General features: G+C 37.2%; 1 protein-coding gene across 3 annotated transcripts in view; it reads right to left on the bottom strand.

Moving 5' to 3' along the window:
- Positions 1-15,089, bottom strand: part of TP53BP2 (tumor protein p53 binding protein 2) — a 64,186-nt gene extending 49,097 nt beyond the window's left edge. The window contains exon 1 of one of the 3 annotated variants that reach the window (XM_081942610.1): positions 14,563-15,089. In XM_081942610.1, the coding sequence (XP_081798736.1) occupies positions 14,563-14,589 (27 nt within the window). In that variant the 5' untranslated portion in view covers positions 14,590-15,089. Of the gene's footprint in view, positions 1-14,025; positions 14,232-14,342; positions 14,446-14,562 lie in introns of those variants that run through there. The other 2 variants (XM_081942612.1, XM_081942611.1) reach the window with 2 other exon arrangements.
- Positions 15,090-15,432: the final 343 nt, after the last annotated feature.

The raw sequence follows: 15,432 nt of genomic DNA, 5'->3' as shown, positions 1-15,432 counted from the left end.
GAACAGCATAAGCAGCACCTTTTAAAAGAGTTTTAAAATACGTAATTTCCAAGTGCAGCCTTATACAAAAGTACACGTTTTAAGAGTGAAAAATTGTCATAGAGATGCCATTTCAGATTGTATGGTATAATCATGTTGTCTTCTTCAGAAGTTCCATATAAATAACTATTTTTATTTTGCAGAAAATCTTAAAGAGTTGTGTGACAATTGGGTAAGTTTACCATCCCCAGAAAGAACCATTCTAAATCTCAATCCAAATGGCAATATAATTACATTACTGTCCTGCTCATTATAGCCACTGACCGTACCCAGAAAATTTAAAATGTGACCACAGCCAATATAAAGTCACGCAAGCCTACAAATAAAATTGTGCACACATATCCCAAACTTCTCTATATTGTTTGCAGAAAACCATAAATCAACTTGGAACATTCAGTTTCATTTGGGTTCAATGAAAAAGAAGAAAGCAAACGCATGACATCTTACGAAAGATGTCGTATAACCTTCCACAAAAGATTCGACAATAGACTGCTGAACAGCATATACACTGGAACTTGATTCTACCACATAAATGCCACAGAGTGAAATTCTGATCTTTAGATCTATTTTTTGAAGGAAAAAAAGTAAGTAGCATCAAGGCCCCTGGAAGCAATTTAATGCCTGAGAGCTTCCGATCCAGTCTTTCTTTCCAGAGGCATCCAATATTCCATTTTATAGATGGGTCATATTTACCCTTGGAAAAAAATGCAGTCTATAAATCTGATTAGTGAATAGTGAATAGAATAGAATGAGCTGGAAGGGACTTTGGAGGTCTTCTAGTCCAGCCCCCTGCTCAAGCAGGAGAACCTATACCATTTCAGACAAGTGACTGTCTAGTCTCTTCTTAAAAACATCCAGTGATGGAGAGCCCATGATTTCTGCAAGCAAGCTGTTCCACTGGTAAGTTGTCCTCACTGTTATGAAGGTTCTCCTTAATTCCAGGTTGATTGAAGAAAAATTCCAGATTCAACAAGAAAAATATACTTTTAAGAAAAATACAGATGTTTTTGACTAGTAAACATCTTGCAATTTAATTCTTTAAACTGATATCTTGTCCAACAATTTAAATAATTAAACTGATTTTATTTAAATGAAATAAAAATTACATTAAAAAGTTACATAAAAATTATAATTGTCAGTAGAATGTGTATTATATAATTTACATGTCATTTCAAACTTAATATACCAGAACCAAAACTATAGTTGATATGGCTAGCTTCATGTCTGATATGTGATTAATGACACAGTCAGCAGGGGGAAAAATCAATACTGCTTTCAAATAGAATAAGGTCGAATAGGCAAAATTTTGCAATAAATACAAACTTCTGAGGAGTCATCAACATGGTGAAGGAGACAAAAGTCACGCTACTATACTGGGGGGGGGGGGGGGGGAGGTGCCTAAATGTTAAAAGTGGTTTGTCAGTCAAAATATCATTTTGATTACCAAGAAGTGTTGTACTCTAAATTTGCTTTAAAAAGTTTCCATATTCCATTGCACTGCCCCTCTAAAAGCAGGACACGCTGGCAAATGAATGACTTAAGTCCAGTAAAACTATATTCATAGTGGGCTTAATGCATACTATTAAGAGAACTTCATTTGTCTGATATACTATGTTCAATCCTATAAGAAGAAAAAATTGTGTTGGTTCAAATGTCATTATTCCAGCAGGTATTAAAAAATCTCCTTCTGGAGATGCTCACTATAAAGAACACTATTTGCAAATATCTTAAGTGAATGTGATCATTTCATGGTCATTCAATGCTAGCACAGGTAGTCCTTGCTTAATGACCATTCCATTCAGCGGCTGTTCAAGGTTATGGTGACACTGAATGAATTTTAGTTTATGCTTGGTTCCTAAAATTAAGGCTATTGCAGCACCGCATGATCAGAATGAGGGCACTTAACAGCTCACTTGCACTTACCATTATGGGGGCCCTTAAATTCCCCACACCACTTATCTGTCTCCCATCGTTGCCTTTTTGGACAAAGCTGCCTGGCTCAGCAAGCCCACCTCCTTTGCGATAGGACTAAGAAGATGGCAAAGGTGAGTTGGGGGGATTCAGGGCTGACAGGGCAAGCAGAGCCCATGATCTGCAGAGACAAATAGAGTGCAGGGCTGCCAAAAGGACAGCAATGAGAGAAGGTGTGAAGGAGCTGAAGAGGAGATAGTCCCTTACTTTCACTGGTGTTTAGATTTAGGAGGGACCAAACCAGGAATAGTTTGGATTGGAAAGGGTCTTCCTGATAACAACCAGTAGGATTCAGTTAACGGCAGCCATAGGGAGTGCTGGGATTGCCATTGCTAAGCAGTCACGTGATGTCACAATTTTATTACTTTTCAATTTATTAGCCAGACACTGGAAGAAGGAGTACTGCTTCATTTTGAATTATTGGACAAAATAGTACACATTTATCCTTCTCTTTCTCTTTTTGTCAGGCAATGAAAAAGTAAAACTAGTTGTGTTGGTCACTGGGAGGAAAAGTACCATTATTTAAATATGTAACGTATTGGTAAACTAAAGTCACTGGTACTAAATCCACGGTTTACATAAAAATAAAACCACATCACTTATAATTTTTAAATAAAAATTGTAGAAGATGGCTGATGTCCATTTATTTAAAATTATTTACAGGTAAATTCTGAAGCTTTGTTTTGCAGTGTTTTTTAAGCGTGGTAATTAATCCAGTCATCATCTTGTTTTTACAAATTATGCTTAGAAAACTCATTTTTCTTTATGAAAATTTCATATCTAGGAAATGAAGTAAAATGGTAATTAATATCATTTTTAATACTTTTTCATTTATAGCTCAGTACAAAGAGAATACCCTCTCCACGTAAGATGGGGATACTATAGAAATGAGGAAACTGTAGAAGGCTGTCAGTTCTACAGGCTAAGTGCCAAAGATCAAAGATTTCTAAAAAGGCAAAGGAACATCATAGAGTTATAAAATTATAACTTCTATATATAAAATAGCAAATACAATGTGGGCTTCTTACAAGTAAATCCCGTGGATTATGGATCTATAGGAAATAGTGCATAAAACTGCTGAATTTGCTCTTAAAATATGGCAGCTACAAGCAATTTAAATGGCTTCTGGAAGAAATTGGACCAGTTTACTCTACCTTCCTGCAACCCATAGCAATCATTTTCTAGTATTATCATATGTATTACTTCTAACTATTTTCAGCTTTCTTACTCACCAAACAGGTTTTTCAAAACAGACAGCTGCAGTTTAAGATACACAGTTTATTCATTTCTTAATATTAATGGAAGCTTTCTGTTCTGGGAAATCAAAAAGAACTAGCCCCTCACAAGTCTGCAAGTATAAATGCAGAAATAATTATTATGTTCAACACCTGTACTCAAATTATCAAAAAACATGAAAACTCAAAACTTAAGCCTGTTACAGCTCAGTTTCAAAATAACAATAACAGTAACACTTAACGTCTGCACCTATGCCGCAAAATAGAACAGTGATCTAAATTTAGATGCTAATTATTTACTTAGTTACCATCCTTGCAAATTTAAAGCTTTAAGACAATGCTGCAATATGCATCTACTTATACACCAGAGTATATTCAAGGTATCACAATAATATGGAGTAGCTACTAAATAATATTTATTTCTTTATTTTGGGGGGGGGGGTTGCTTTTCTGTTCACAAATGCTCGACAATAAATGAATGAAAAAATATTAAAATAATTTCATAAAAATGCATTTAAGATTGGGATCCTATATCTACTGAACCAGGCAGACACATGAATCATTACTGCAAGGCTCATTCCCCCAAATCAGTGAAACCATACCATAGAATTATAGAAAACATATCATTATCAAATCAAAGCTCTTCCGCAGTGCAAGAATTTAAAGCTAAAGCACTTTCCAAACACCACTGCGTAGCCCAGCGATGGCAAACCTTTTTTGGCTCGCGTGCCATAAGTGGGGGAGCGCAGGGAGCTAGTGTGCAGGCGTGCCGCACCCATAATGCAATGCGCGCACTACAGGCGCAACCCCCCATTTTTTTGCATGCTTTTTTTGCCCTCCCCAGGCTCCAGAGACTTTATAGGAGCCTGGGGAGGGTGAAAACAGCCTGCCCCCCCCCCCGGAAACCCTCCAGAGGCTTCAGGGACCAAGCCTCCAGAGCAGTCAAAACGAACCTCCGAGCAAACCGGAACTGACTTCCGGTTTGCTTGGTCGTTTTGAGCACTCCGAAGGCTGGTCCCTGAAGCCTCCGGAGCAGTCAAAATGACCCTCCAAGCAAACGGAAAGTCTGTTCCCAAACTTCCGGTGTGCCCATAGGGCCGGTTTTTTTGCGCTCTGGAGGCTTCAGGGAAGCTCATGAAGCCTCCGGAGGGCCTCTGGGGGGACGGGGGGGGCTCTTTTCGCCCTCCCCAGGCTCCTATAAAGGCTCTGGAGCCTGGGGAGGCTGAAAAATGGCTTTAAAAAAGGGTAAACTCAGCTGGCCAGTGCGCACATGCGCACTGGCCAGCTGACAGGGGAGCACCTCGCATACCCTGACAAATGACTCTGTGTTCCACCTGTGGCACGCGTGCCACAGGTTCGCCATCACTGGCGTAGCCTCTGCGTTAACACATTCAGTAAACAGTTAAGTTACTACCTCATTGGGAAATTGTTCTCATTCTCACATTGTTCTTACTGCTAAGAATTCTTTTCCAGTATTCATCCAGAATTTCCCTCTTTGTAATTGAAATCCTTTATTCTGTTGTCTGTACAATGGAAGGATAGAAAACAAGCCATGTCTTCTTTGTAAGTGTCTGAAAAGTGATATCATATTTTTGTACCGTTTTCCCAAAAATAAACCCTAACATGATTTTTCAGGATGCTCCTAAGATGAGCCCTACCCCCAAAATAAGCCCCGGTTAAGATCAACAGCTAGATGGGTGCATTTAGTAACGTATTTTCCCAAAAATAAGACCTAACCAGAAAATAAGCCCTAGTGCATCTTTTGGAGCAAAAATTAATATAAGACCCAGTCGTATATTTAGGGAAACATGGAGTATTAAACTTCATTCTCTTTTTTCCAGGCCATTTCTCTATCCTACCAAGCACTTTTAATTTTATTTATTTTCTGGACCAGTAATGACAAACCTTTTGGGCACCAAGTACCAAAAAAGGAGCACTTCATCTAAAAAGGGAGCATTTCACACTTGCTTGTCTGGGCCCCAACAAGGAAGAGGAGCTGCCCAGGGGGCATGCCCGTGCCGGAAAATGAACTTCTGATTTCCACCAGTACGTTTTCCGGTTACTACCGTGCATGCGCATGAACCAATCAGCTGGCCAGTGTGCATGCTCATGCCGGCAAACAGAAGACCAGCTCTTCCAGTTTCTGGCACTTCCGCATGCACAAAGGCCAGCTGATCAGCGTGTGCGCATGCACACCAGAAACCCAGAAGAGAAACAGGCAATGCTGTGCATGCCAGGCGACATGGGCTCCGCGTACCACTTCGGGTACATGTGCCATAGGTTCGCCATCACGGTTCTAGATTGTTAATTATTGCATCCAATTCTGTGCCATCTGCAAAGCTCGAATCATTTCCATAATTTCTTAATGCAAATCATGAATAAAAATGCTGGATAGTAGAGCTCACAAAGAAACCTGTGTGCTACTGAACTTTGTGCTTCACTTCATTTTTATAAGGAAGTACTGATGAAAACTCAATGATCATAAATTTCAAACAAGCTGCATGTGTATCTAATTGTCACATCAGCCAGTCTAACTTATTACTCAGAATGTCACGAGGTCTTTGAAAATTATTTGAGGGTCTAACTCTCCCCAGTTAGATTTCTCTGTCCCATTAGATCCCATTAGATCTAACAAGGGGGGCATAATTCGAGAGGTATAATCTGGGCCCCATTTATTAGTGAGTGCCATCTTGTGGGCCTTAGAAAGAGCTTTTTCTGTTGTGGCACCCAACTTTTGGAATATCTCAAACTGGTCAAACTGGCCCTGACCAACTGGCTTTTTATAAACAAATGGCTTTGCCACTAAGCTTGGGAAGCCGGGTTCTTATTTTTGGGAAACAGTATACTTATCATCCCAATCTTAATATTCTCTTCCCATCTTTTCCAGTATTATGATTTCTCTAGAGAACTGGCTCTTTGCATAATATATTCAAATGTGACAATTTGGGCTGGGTCTTTTGCGCCTCAAGCGATAACTCTGGATTTAATGTATATGTTCTATAATCTGTTTCTTTTCTTGGCTCATATTTTCAAGAGTCTTCTCCAACACTGAAGTTCAATGTGTCATTAATCTTTTTAATTCTGTTTCTTCAAATTCCAACTTTCAGCTCTATAGTGTCAAAAGAAAAACTATTGCCTGCCCGACTGGGAATAAATTCTGCATTCTGCTTTTCACAATTGCTTGATGGAATACATATCTTCTTGGTTGGAGAAGAATAAACCTATAACACTTGAGTAATCCTGTTTTCTCCTTGAAATTGTGACTGTTTTGTTGCCTTCACTGAATACATAACAGATTGACTCATTTCTTTTTGCTGTGAATGTGTATCTAAATAAGTATGGTTCTTAGCATCTCTCAGCAACAAAAACTCATTTTGAACTTTTGCTTTCCAGAGACTATCTCCAGAATTCCAAACTATTAGTGTTCTTATTTATTGATTTAGCTTTCTTTCTACTTCTACATACAATTTTTTATTTTTGGTGTTTCATGAAGATTGTTTTGTGCATCTACATTGGCTTCTATTGCTGCTTTATATTGCTTTTCCTTCTTGAAATTGTTAGTAACTACTTTTATTAAGAATTTCCACACATCCTGAAGTTATTTTTCCACCAGCTTCATTTTTCATGGAATATTACTCATCACTGCCTATTATTAAAATCCAATTTTGTGAAGTCCAGATAGAAGCTTGACTATATCCAGTTCTCTAAAGTACCAAGTTGCATGGTATATACATTTATTTCATATAAAATTGCAACAACCCATATCAGTGCGATACATTTCCTCTGATATAAGCACTCTCTGTCAAGAACTGCTTTAATATCTTCCTTGTGGCCATGGCAAACAATACAACTTGTATTATTACATATTCATCTATATTAGTCAGCAGAAAGTAGATTGTTTTCTTTTAAACTAGGCTACTTCAACTGGGTTAATAAAGACGGAAACTACAAAAAGTATCCACCAGGGCTGCATATTGGCTCCCATTCTTTTAATTTTTATATAATCAGTATTGCAGAAGAAGTTAATAATCCTTCCCTTTATATTTTATCAATTGGAAGTAGAAAAGTCCCTATATTACTATACAACTGTTCAACATGGTACTTATGTCTACATTAATTGGAATGACAATTCTGACAATATTTGTCAAACATTTTAGAAAAGAGTACTCCCAGGTAAATTATTCCAAAACCAAGATGATAGTATTTGCTAAAAAGCGATAAAGACTAGACGGACACTAGATGGTAATGAGATAGATCTAGCAAAGTATTTGGGTAAGCAGTTTATTGAAACAATATCATGGAAAAAATATAGTATCCACAAGAACAATGGCTATGACATTAGTACAGCCTACAAAATCTTCCAGGGCAAAAGAATCTCACCATTAACATATAGGACCCCAATTTGTGGTATCAGTAAAATAGAAGAATTGGAAGTGGTTCAGAATAAATTAATGAGATCAATTTTAGCCTCTTCCTCAGATACACCAGTAGCAATTTTGAATTTAGTAATAGGCCTTCCAGCAATTAATATAAGGGTAAAGAAAGCAAGAATCTTATCTTAAAGAAAATTATGTCATGCTCAACATTTATTTGAAAAAACAATGCCTTCGTGAACAATTTAACGTTAACAGATGGATGAATCTATGTCTAAAACAACTCTTACAACTTTCTCTACACCAGGAACTGCTAAACAACATAAATTATCATACTCTATTGAGCTAGTATTCATTTTTTTTTAATATTTTAGACAGGATAAAGAGTAGGTATGTAACTTAAGTTAGTCAAGTAGTATCAATCTTTTAAAGTTTATTCACTTGTCTCTCTAAGCAGGAATATTTGTTATTATTTTAAACAATAAGGTGTACTACACGAAGCCCCTTGCAATCATCAATTTCATAAATCATAGTTTAGATTAAATCCAACAGAAAAAAAAGAATTTTAAAACAAGTTACTTAAACAAGATTTGTCAACTCTACTGCAAATACATCAACTGGGTCCCCACAACCTTTTTTTATGGATAGCCAAAGAGGATGCATGCACAGTTCCATTTGCACGAGTGGCGTGCACGGTACTGCATGTGTGCCTGACGCTCACTTAGATGGAACACACGGTCACCCACTACTCGTGCAAATGAGGATGTGCCTATGAGCACTTGCCAGCCATTTCCACAGCCCAGTTGCAAACCCCTCAAGGTTAAGGACCCCTGCTTTAGACTACCCTTAATTTAAATATCAATTGTGTGTCTAAGAGAGAGAAAGCATAAACCAAACATTCTCTATGGTACAGATTATTCTTTGGACAATAGCCATTTTCAATACAATTTACTTCCAAACAGATGCATTTAGAGTAGATCTGCCAGAACTTTTATCACCAACACATCACAGTCTACAAACAGCACTAATAGGCATGGCTTCCATTCATCAGCAGAATATATATACAAAACTGCTTTTTCCCAAAGGTCTCATTTTCAGAGAGCGCATGAGACTGCAGTACAAAAGGCCTTCATTGGGACACAGATATTGCCAAAACAAGGATAAAAGCAACAGCAAGAAAAAGATTAACAGAAGCTGCCTTGATCCAGCTTTGGCAATTATACCCTCCAAATGAAAACGTAAATATCAACAATGAACAGGGTCCTCCAAATTTCCATACACTTTTTCATGACATGCAAATTGCAGAAGAGAATTAGAAAGTCTAGTTGTGTAGACAATCAAGTGTTCCTTCTATTCAATGTTCAAGATATTCAGCATCCATTGCCTAACATGGTAGAAGTACTTAAGAAATCTTGACATATTAAATAAATAAACAATCATATGATTAGTACAAGAGGACTATCAAAAAATCTCAGAGCAATAGGCTAGACTGAAAAGTCAAAAGCAGAGTAGCAGATGACAAGGGCAAATCACTTTTGCATTGCTTTTAAGAAAATCACATATCCATGTAATTAGGAATAAGCTCAACTTGGTGGAGTCTTCATTTCTATTCTTTGAAATAATTTAAAGATGTGCCTGTTCTACGAATTCTCAGTCAAGAGTTAAATGCCATGTTGGCTATTCACATACCCTACTGGTATGTAGGAGTGACTTTGAGAGACAGGAGGAACACTTACAGTCTAGACACAGTTTGATAAATGAAATTTCAGTGGAAAGAAGAAGGCTAGAAAAAGCCTCTCAGAAAGGACCCTCTCAAGTTTAAGGGAAAGTAAAAATAAGAGACAGCAGGGGTATATTCAGACTTGCAAGATTGATGTTAGCTTTGTGATGCAGTCAATATAAGAAGCACAACCCTAGCTCTTATATTTTATTGTAAAGGTACATTAAAAGAACCTTGGAAATCTGAAAGTACCATTATCTAGTCTGAGGCTCTTTCTCCTGTCTCCCAGTCATTCCCACATACTACAAGAGAAGACACCTTAACTTTATCTCCTTCCCACTGCCCCTCCCAAAGTTTCTTCTGAAGGTTGAGGATATTTCTTGCACTGTATAGGATGTAGTATAAGTGATAGTGAAACAGCATTTATTATCATCAACTAACATAATTTATCAACCTTAATTAACCATGTACCACAAATCAGCATAATTGATGAATAAATTAAAAAAGGCTGGCAGAAACTATTTAAATCCCACTGTTATTTACAAGTAAAGAAATCTTTGGTTTTGGTTTCAGGAGGTTGTATACAAATAGTTTTCCAGGATATGTTACACAAGTGGTTTGCCACTGAAATGCTTTTACTTCAGCTGGACATTTTGAAATAGGACCACAGATTTAATTTCATGAAACAAATAACTGCCTACAGTAAATATATAGACAAAGAAAACCACAAATGGCTAACAACTTTATTAACAAGCTGAACTGGCTTCTATCTTGTTATTGTTTTATGTCTGAAAGAAGTGAATAGTGAATAATGGAATATTTTCATAATATTTGAGAAAAATGTTAGCTTTGGCAAACTTGAAAAGTCTTGACAATAAACCTTCTAATATTTCTATCACCGGTTTCAACAACCTGAGATAATCTAGAAGTTTTTATTTCCAATTCCCATAAACCTAAGCCAAGATAACTAAAGGTCATGGGTTAAGCAATCTAAAAAATCCGAAGGGCATTATATTGGCTATCCCTGATTTAAATTACAGACACTGCCTATTAGAAGTTATCGCCAATAATTTAATCCACAAATGGAATGGCATCTGCTAGCAAAATGGATCCATGCTACCCTTTGCAATACTTCACCCTACTCCAAATTCCATCTGGAGATTTGAGAGAGAATTAATAGCATATTATCATCAACATCATCATTATGCATAGGCCATAACCTGATTATGTTCCAGTTATAAAACACCAAGTTATTTGTGTTATTCAAGATCTATAACAATAATAATAATAAAAAAAATGCAAAATTTAGTTGCTGAAATAGTCACATCGTATCTGGAAATGCATTGTCTTTCACATATTGTTCCTTTTAGAATTACATACTGTGATATGTTATCAAATGTTAAAATCTAATACTGCATTTCTGTTGTCAAGGGAAACATATTTAGAGGTAGTGAAACTAGATTTTTTTATTGTGTTTTAGCCCATCACTGGCATCTAATGTACACATATGAAAGTGTGAATTTCTGATCACTTCATATCTTCATAGGCTGTATTATAGTATGCTCTATTATATGATTTACCATATGTTTGTTGGAGCAGGATTGTAGGACTTGTTTGGTTTCTACTACTGGACAATACTTATTTGCCTTTCGCTATTTGCTTTTGTTTCAATGAGGTTAAAAATCACTTAAGTTTGAAAATGCTTCCTTAACATCATTAATCAGAATATATTTCCACACAAACACTTTAACTGTTCAGTTCTCTAAATATTTGACTGTCTGTTTGACTTGCCATGTAGGCATTCCTATTTTTTAAATTGCATAGATTTCTTTAAAAGAAAAACATCTTTTGTATTTAGAAGACTGTCACAGAATGTCTGGCTTGTCCAGAGAGATTTAGGATCAAATAACCCCTAAGCTATAAAGGCAACCAATGACCTTGGGCCAACCATTATCTTTTACTGGGGAAGAAAATAGTGTAAATAGCCCAAGGTCATTGTGAAGAAATACACACATATACACACACACACATGCACACACTCACTGTATAAGAGCCCCTTGGAGGATGGGATATAAATAAGTAATCACGAAATTGATTATCCAGTAATTAATAGTTTAGCAACCCTCTTTTACTAACAGTTTTATAGCAATTGCCGCAACCAATTACAAAAACATACTCTATACATTGGTTCAGAGACAACCCATGGAAAATAAACTAAAATAATTGAAAAATTAGTAGTTCAGTGTATAACATAAATATAACCATGAACAGAGTTCATTATTCTTGTAAACCTAAAATTATCATGATGATTCTTTTTACTCTTGTATTTGAACAACCCAAAAACAAAACTATGTACCAAGATGAAATCTGATAATAAAGTAAAAATAAAAATATTATCTGAAACACACTGTACAATATGGTTCTCTATCATTCACAGCAACTTTATACGGCATTAGATTGTTAATGATAAATAACATGAGATTAAAAACAATCGGATCCACACCTGAGGGCAAACTCTGGATCCAACATTATTTAAAAATGAGGAAAATCTAGATTTTAATAATTATGATTGTATATACAAATATATGTTAATATGAACTACTGTTAAATTATTTGTGGAAATCTTCCTAAAAAACAAAAGGTTACTTAATAAGAAAGGGCTTTTAAGGCAACAGAACCACTTGCTTATTTTAATTATGATACTGTAGTCTCTTAAAACAAACACACTATTACGTTTATTCATTTTTTCAAGTGCCATATCTGTAATATTACTTTATTATTAGATATTTCAATAATATATACTCTTCTTGATGTTTTCTGCTAAAGCATTAATTATAATTATTACCACCATCATCAAAGGAAGCATTTATCTCCTTTCAATAGTTACTGTCTTTAACCTCTCTAAAAATGAAATATTCAGTGAAGTTGTTTAGAAATATGAAATATAAAAGAATAACCAATATGTTTCCAATTACAATATTGATCTATTAGTGCAGCATGAAATTATGTCCCATAAAACCTACTGAATACTGAAAGTCTCCTAATGTGGTTATTTCATTAATGCAAACTTTTCAATAGTATTGTAATGGAGTTTGCTGAGAGAATCAGATGTGCTAGCCCAACACAACATACCCTATTCTACTCAATGGAAGATTGATAGCATTTGCAGAAACCACTTTTTTCTGTTTTTAAAAAAATGTAAAAACATTCTAGCCCTAAGGAAGCAGAATATAAAAAATACAAGACAGGAAAGCAACTTTGCTGGAGTTTACAGCTAGAAGACATGCAGGATTAGTCTTGGTTACAATTTGGACAGAACTCCAAGGAAGATAAAACAATTTTTTTCCCTGAAGAAAGCAGTGATATTCCACTTACAGATTTTTCCAGTGGGGTTCATATATTTTGCTAAGCTATTATTTGTTTTACTGAATAAATAACAAATTGCTACAATGTACTTATTTAAAAAGTTAACTTAAAACAATAGTTTATAAAACATAAAGGTGTGATTCACAGCTTAGCTTAAAATTAAGAGTCTGATACCATTTTCAAGTTATATATAATTATGGTCAACCAAGCCCTGGAAGACAGGGAGGCAGTGGGAAGTGTCATGCTAGGACATCAGCAGAAGTAGGAGTAGCAGAAGTAAAGAGGAGAAGGAAACAGGAAAGTTCGGAAACAGTTGAGTTGTTGGACAAAGGACTCATGGTCTGCCATAAATTCAGAAGTACCACAGCATTCCATATTTGAATTCTGCTGACCTGTAACTCATTCCAAAAATGTTCAATAGAACCTCTAAAATGTAAACCTATTTTCCATTTCATGCACACTCCTTAAAACATACAAGACTAAAATAATTGATTAATTGATTAATTAATATTTAATTTATGTTCAGTGTATAACATAAACATAACTGAGAACAGAGTTCATTATTCTCGTAAACCTAAAATTATCATGGTGATTCTTTTTACTCATATTTGAACAACACAAAAACAAAACTATGTACCAAGAAACTTGGCAAAACTTTAGAAAATGAACTATGTAATTGTTTACATTGTAGCAGGCACATATTGTGGAATTATATAGATGGGAAAAAATATTGAGGTCACTAGTTCAACTGTCTGCTTAGTACAGGATTTCAAATTTAAACATAATTAATGATTACCTAAGTTCTACCTGAACCCAGCCAAAGAATGGCAATGCCCACCTCTTTGATAATCTTTCTGCTAAATATTTTTACTGTTACAAGGTGTTTTCTAATATCAAAGTTGAATATCCATTCCTGTAATTTTATTTCATTTCTTACTCTGAAAGATAAAGAATGGGTGCCAGCCTTATTTTCGTCAGTGTTTATATATTTTCTACATAAACATCATCAATTGCCTTTTCTCAAAGCTAAACTTCCCTCATTCTCTTTAATCTCTCTTAACAGACTATAGCTTCTAGTCCTTTCATCATCCAAATTGCCTTTCTTTGAACTTGTTCTAAGTGTGTCTGAATCATCCCTAAAATGTGCCCAGAACTGAATAACAATAAACAAGTTGTGGTCTGAAAAACACAACCATTACTTCCCATGATTTGGAAAACATTGCTTCTGCTAAATGTAACCTAAAATTGCACTTGCCGCTTCTGCAGCTACATCAGTTGCTGATTCAACAGCTGTAAACCAGTCGTTGTAAATCTTGCTTACAAGAAACATATCTGACTTTCTCTTTAAATGCTCGGAAGCTCTCTCTTTGGAACAAGACCTGTAGAAATCGGAACAGTGTATGGAGTCGGCGGATTAGCAAAAGTGTTCCTGAGAGTCTTCAAATGGCTCTTTCTCTCCATTTTCTCAAAGGTTGCGAGAAGCAGGAACAGCAGCTCCATTTGCCGATTCTCTCGTTCTCCCGAGTCTCCCCATCTTAAATCATCTGATCACAATCGACCCGCTTCCTAAGCGGCCACCGCTTCTCCTAAGGCACTTAGAAAGAATCCGGCGTCCCTAATGCAGGTTTCCACACTAACCTCTCGGTGTCGAACTTTTTCCCCAATATCCCCACTGTATGAAGTTGCTGAAGAAAAGGAAGAGGAGGAGCGGCAGCCGTAAGCCTGATCCGCGTTCCATCTCGAGCCGAAACGACGGCGACCGGGGAAGGGGGGGGCGGGCTAACCCTCCACTTCGGATCAGGAAAAGGGTGCCTTCTCCCACCCTCCCCCCACCCTACACAGGTTCACGTACACTTACCGGCATCATCTTGGCTCCGAACCGCATTGAAGCGGATGGTGCAGGTTCCGGGACCGGGACCAATGACTGGGGCCTGGGGAGGCGGAGCGGCCTGCCGTCTTTCCCTAGGAACCTGTTGCAAGAGGCGGTCCGGATCGCGACGCTTCCCAAACGGCCGTGCGCTTCCTGGCCTGCGATTCCTGCAAAGCCCCCGCCGCTCACGCAGCTCCGGGCTTTGTCTCGTCGAAGCCCCTCCGCGGTCTGCCTCTGCCCAGGCGGCCGCGGCCCTCGAGCCCACTCCGAAACTATTCCCCGCTGGCTCGGCGAAGCGGAGGAGTGGAGCCCCGCCTGAGTCCCACCCCCAAATTGGGCTGGGCAGACCTTCGGAAAGCTCTCCGCTCCTCTCCTCACTCAGGGTGGAGGAGAATTAGTGCCCCGGGGCCTAAAGCGAAATTCCCGCCATTAGTTTCGGAACAGCGTCGTTTTCCACCTTCTCTGCAACGTTGCCTGGAGTAGGTTCGGGAATACTCTTTACCTGGCTCTCCACGACTCCGCGAAGGGGTAGCTCACAAGTAATCTATCGCGGCTGAAGTATTCGGTCCTTTATCTTTGTTTGATCATTATGCCGGCAGTTCCGCCCTTTCTTTTACATCAAATAGAGGAAATTTTGTTTTGGCTAGTGTAGCAGTTTATTTTTCGAGATAGAGATTTGTTAAATTCTAAAGAATCATGTTTCCTAAGGCAGCTAAAGTTTTAAAACAACCTAATATTGCAAAAGGAAGTGTGTTGTTATAATAGTAAATAAATAACTGCTATGTACTCAAAGATTGAGTAAATTGAGAGTCCATTAAAAGAATCCTATTTTTTCAATACTTAAAATGTTTCAGAAAC

This window comes from Natrix helvetica, assembly GCF_964273705.1.
Source record: "Natrix helvetica genome assembly, chromosome: 2".
Taxonomy (NCBI): Eukaryota; Metazoa; Chordata; class Lepidosauria; order Squamata; family Natricidae; genus Natrix; species Natrix helvetica.
Note: the sequence above shows the minus strand (reverse complement) of the source record. Positions and strands in the feature narration are given on the sequence as shown.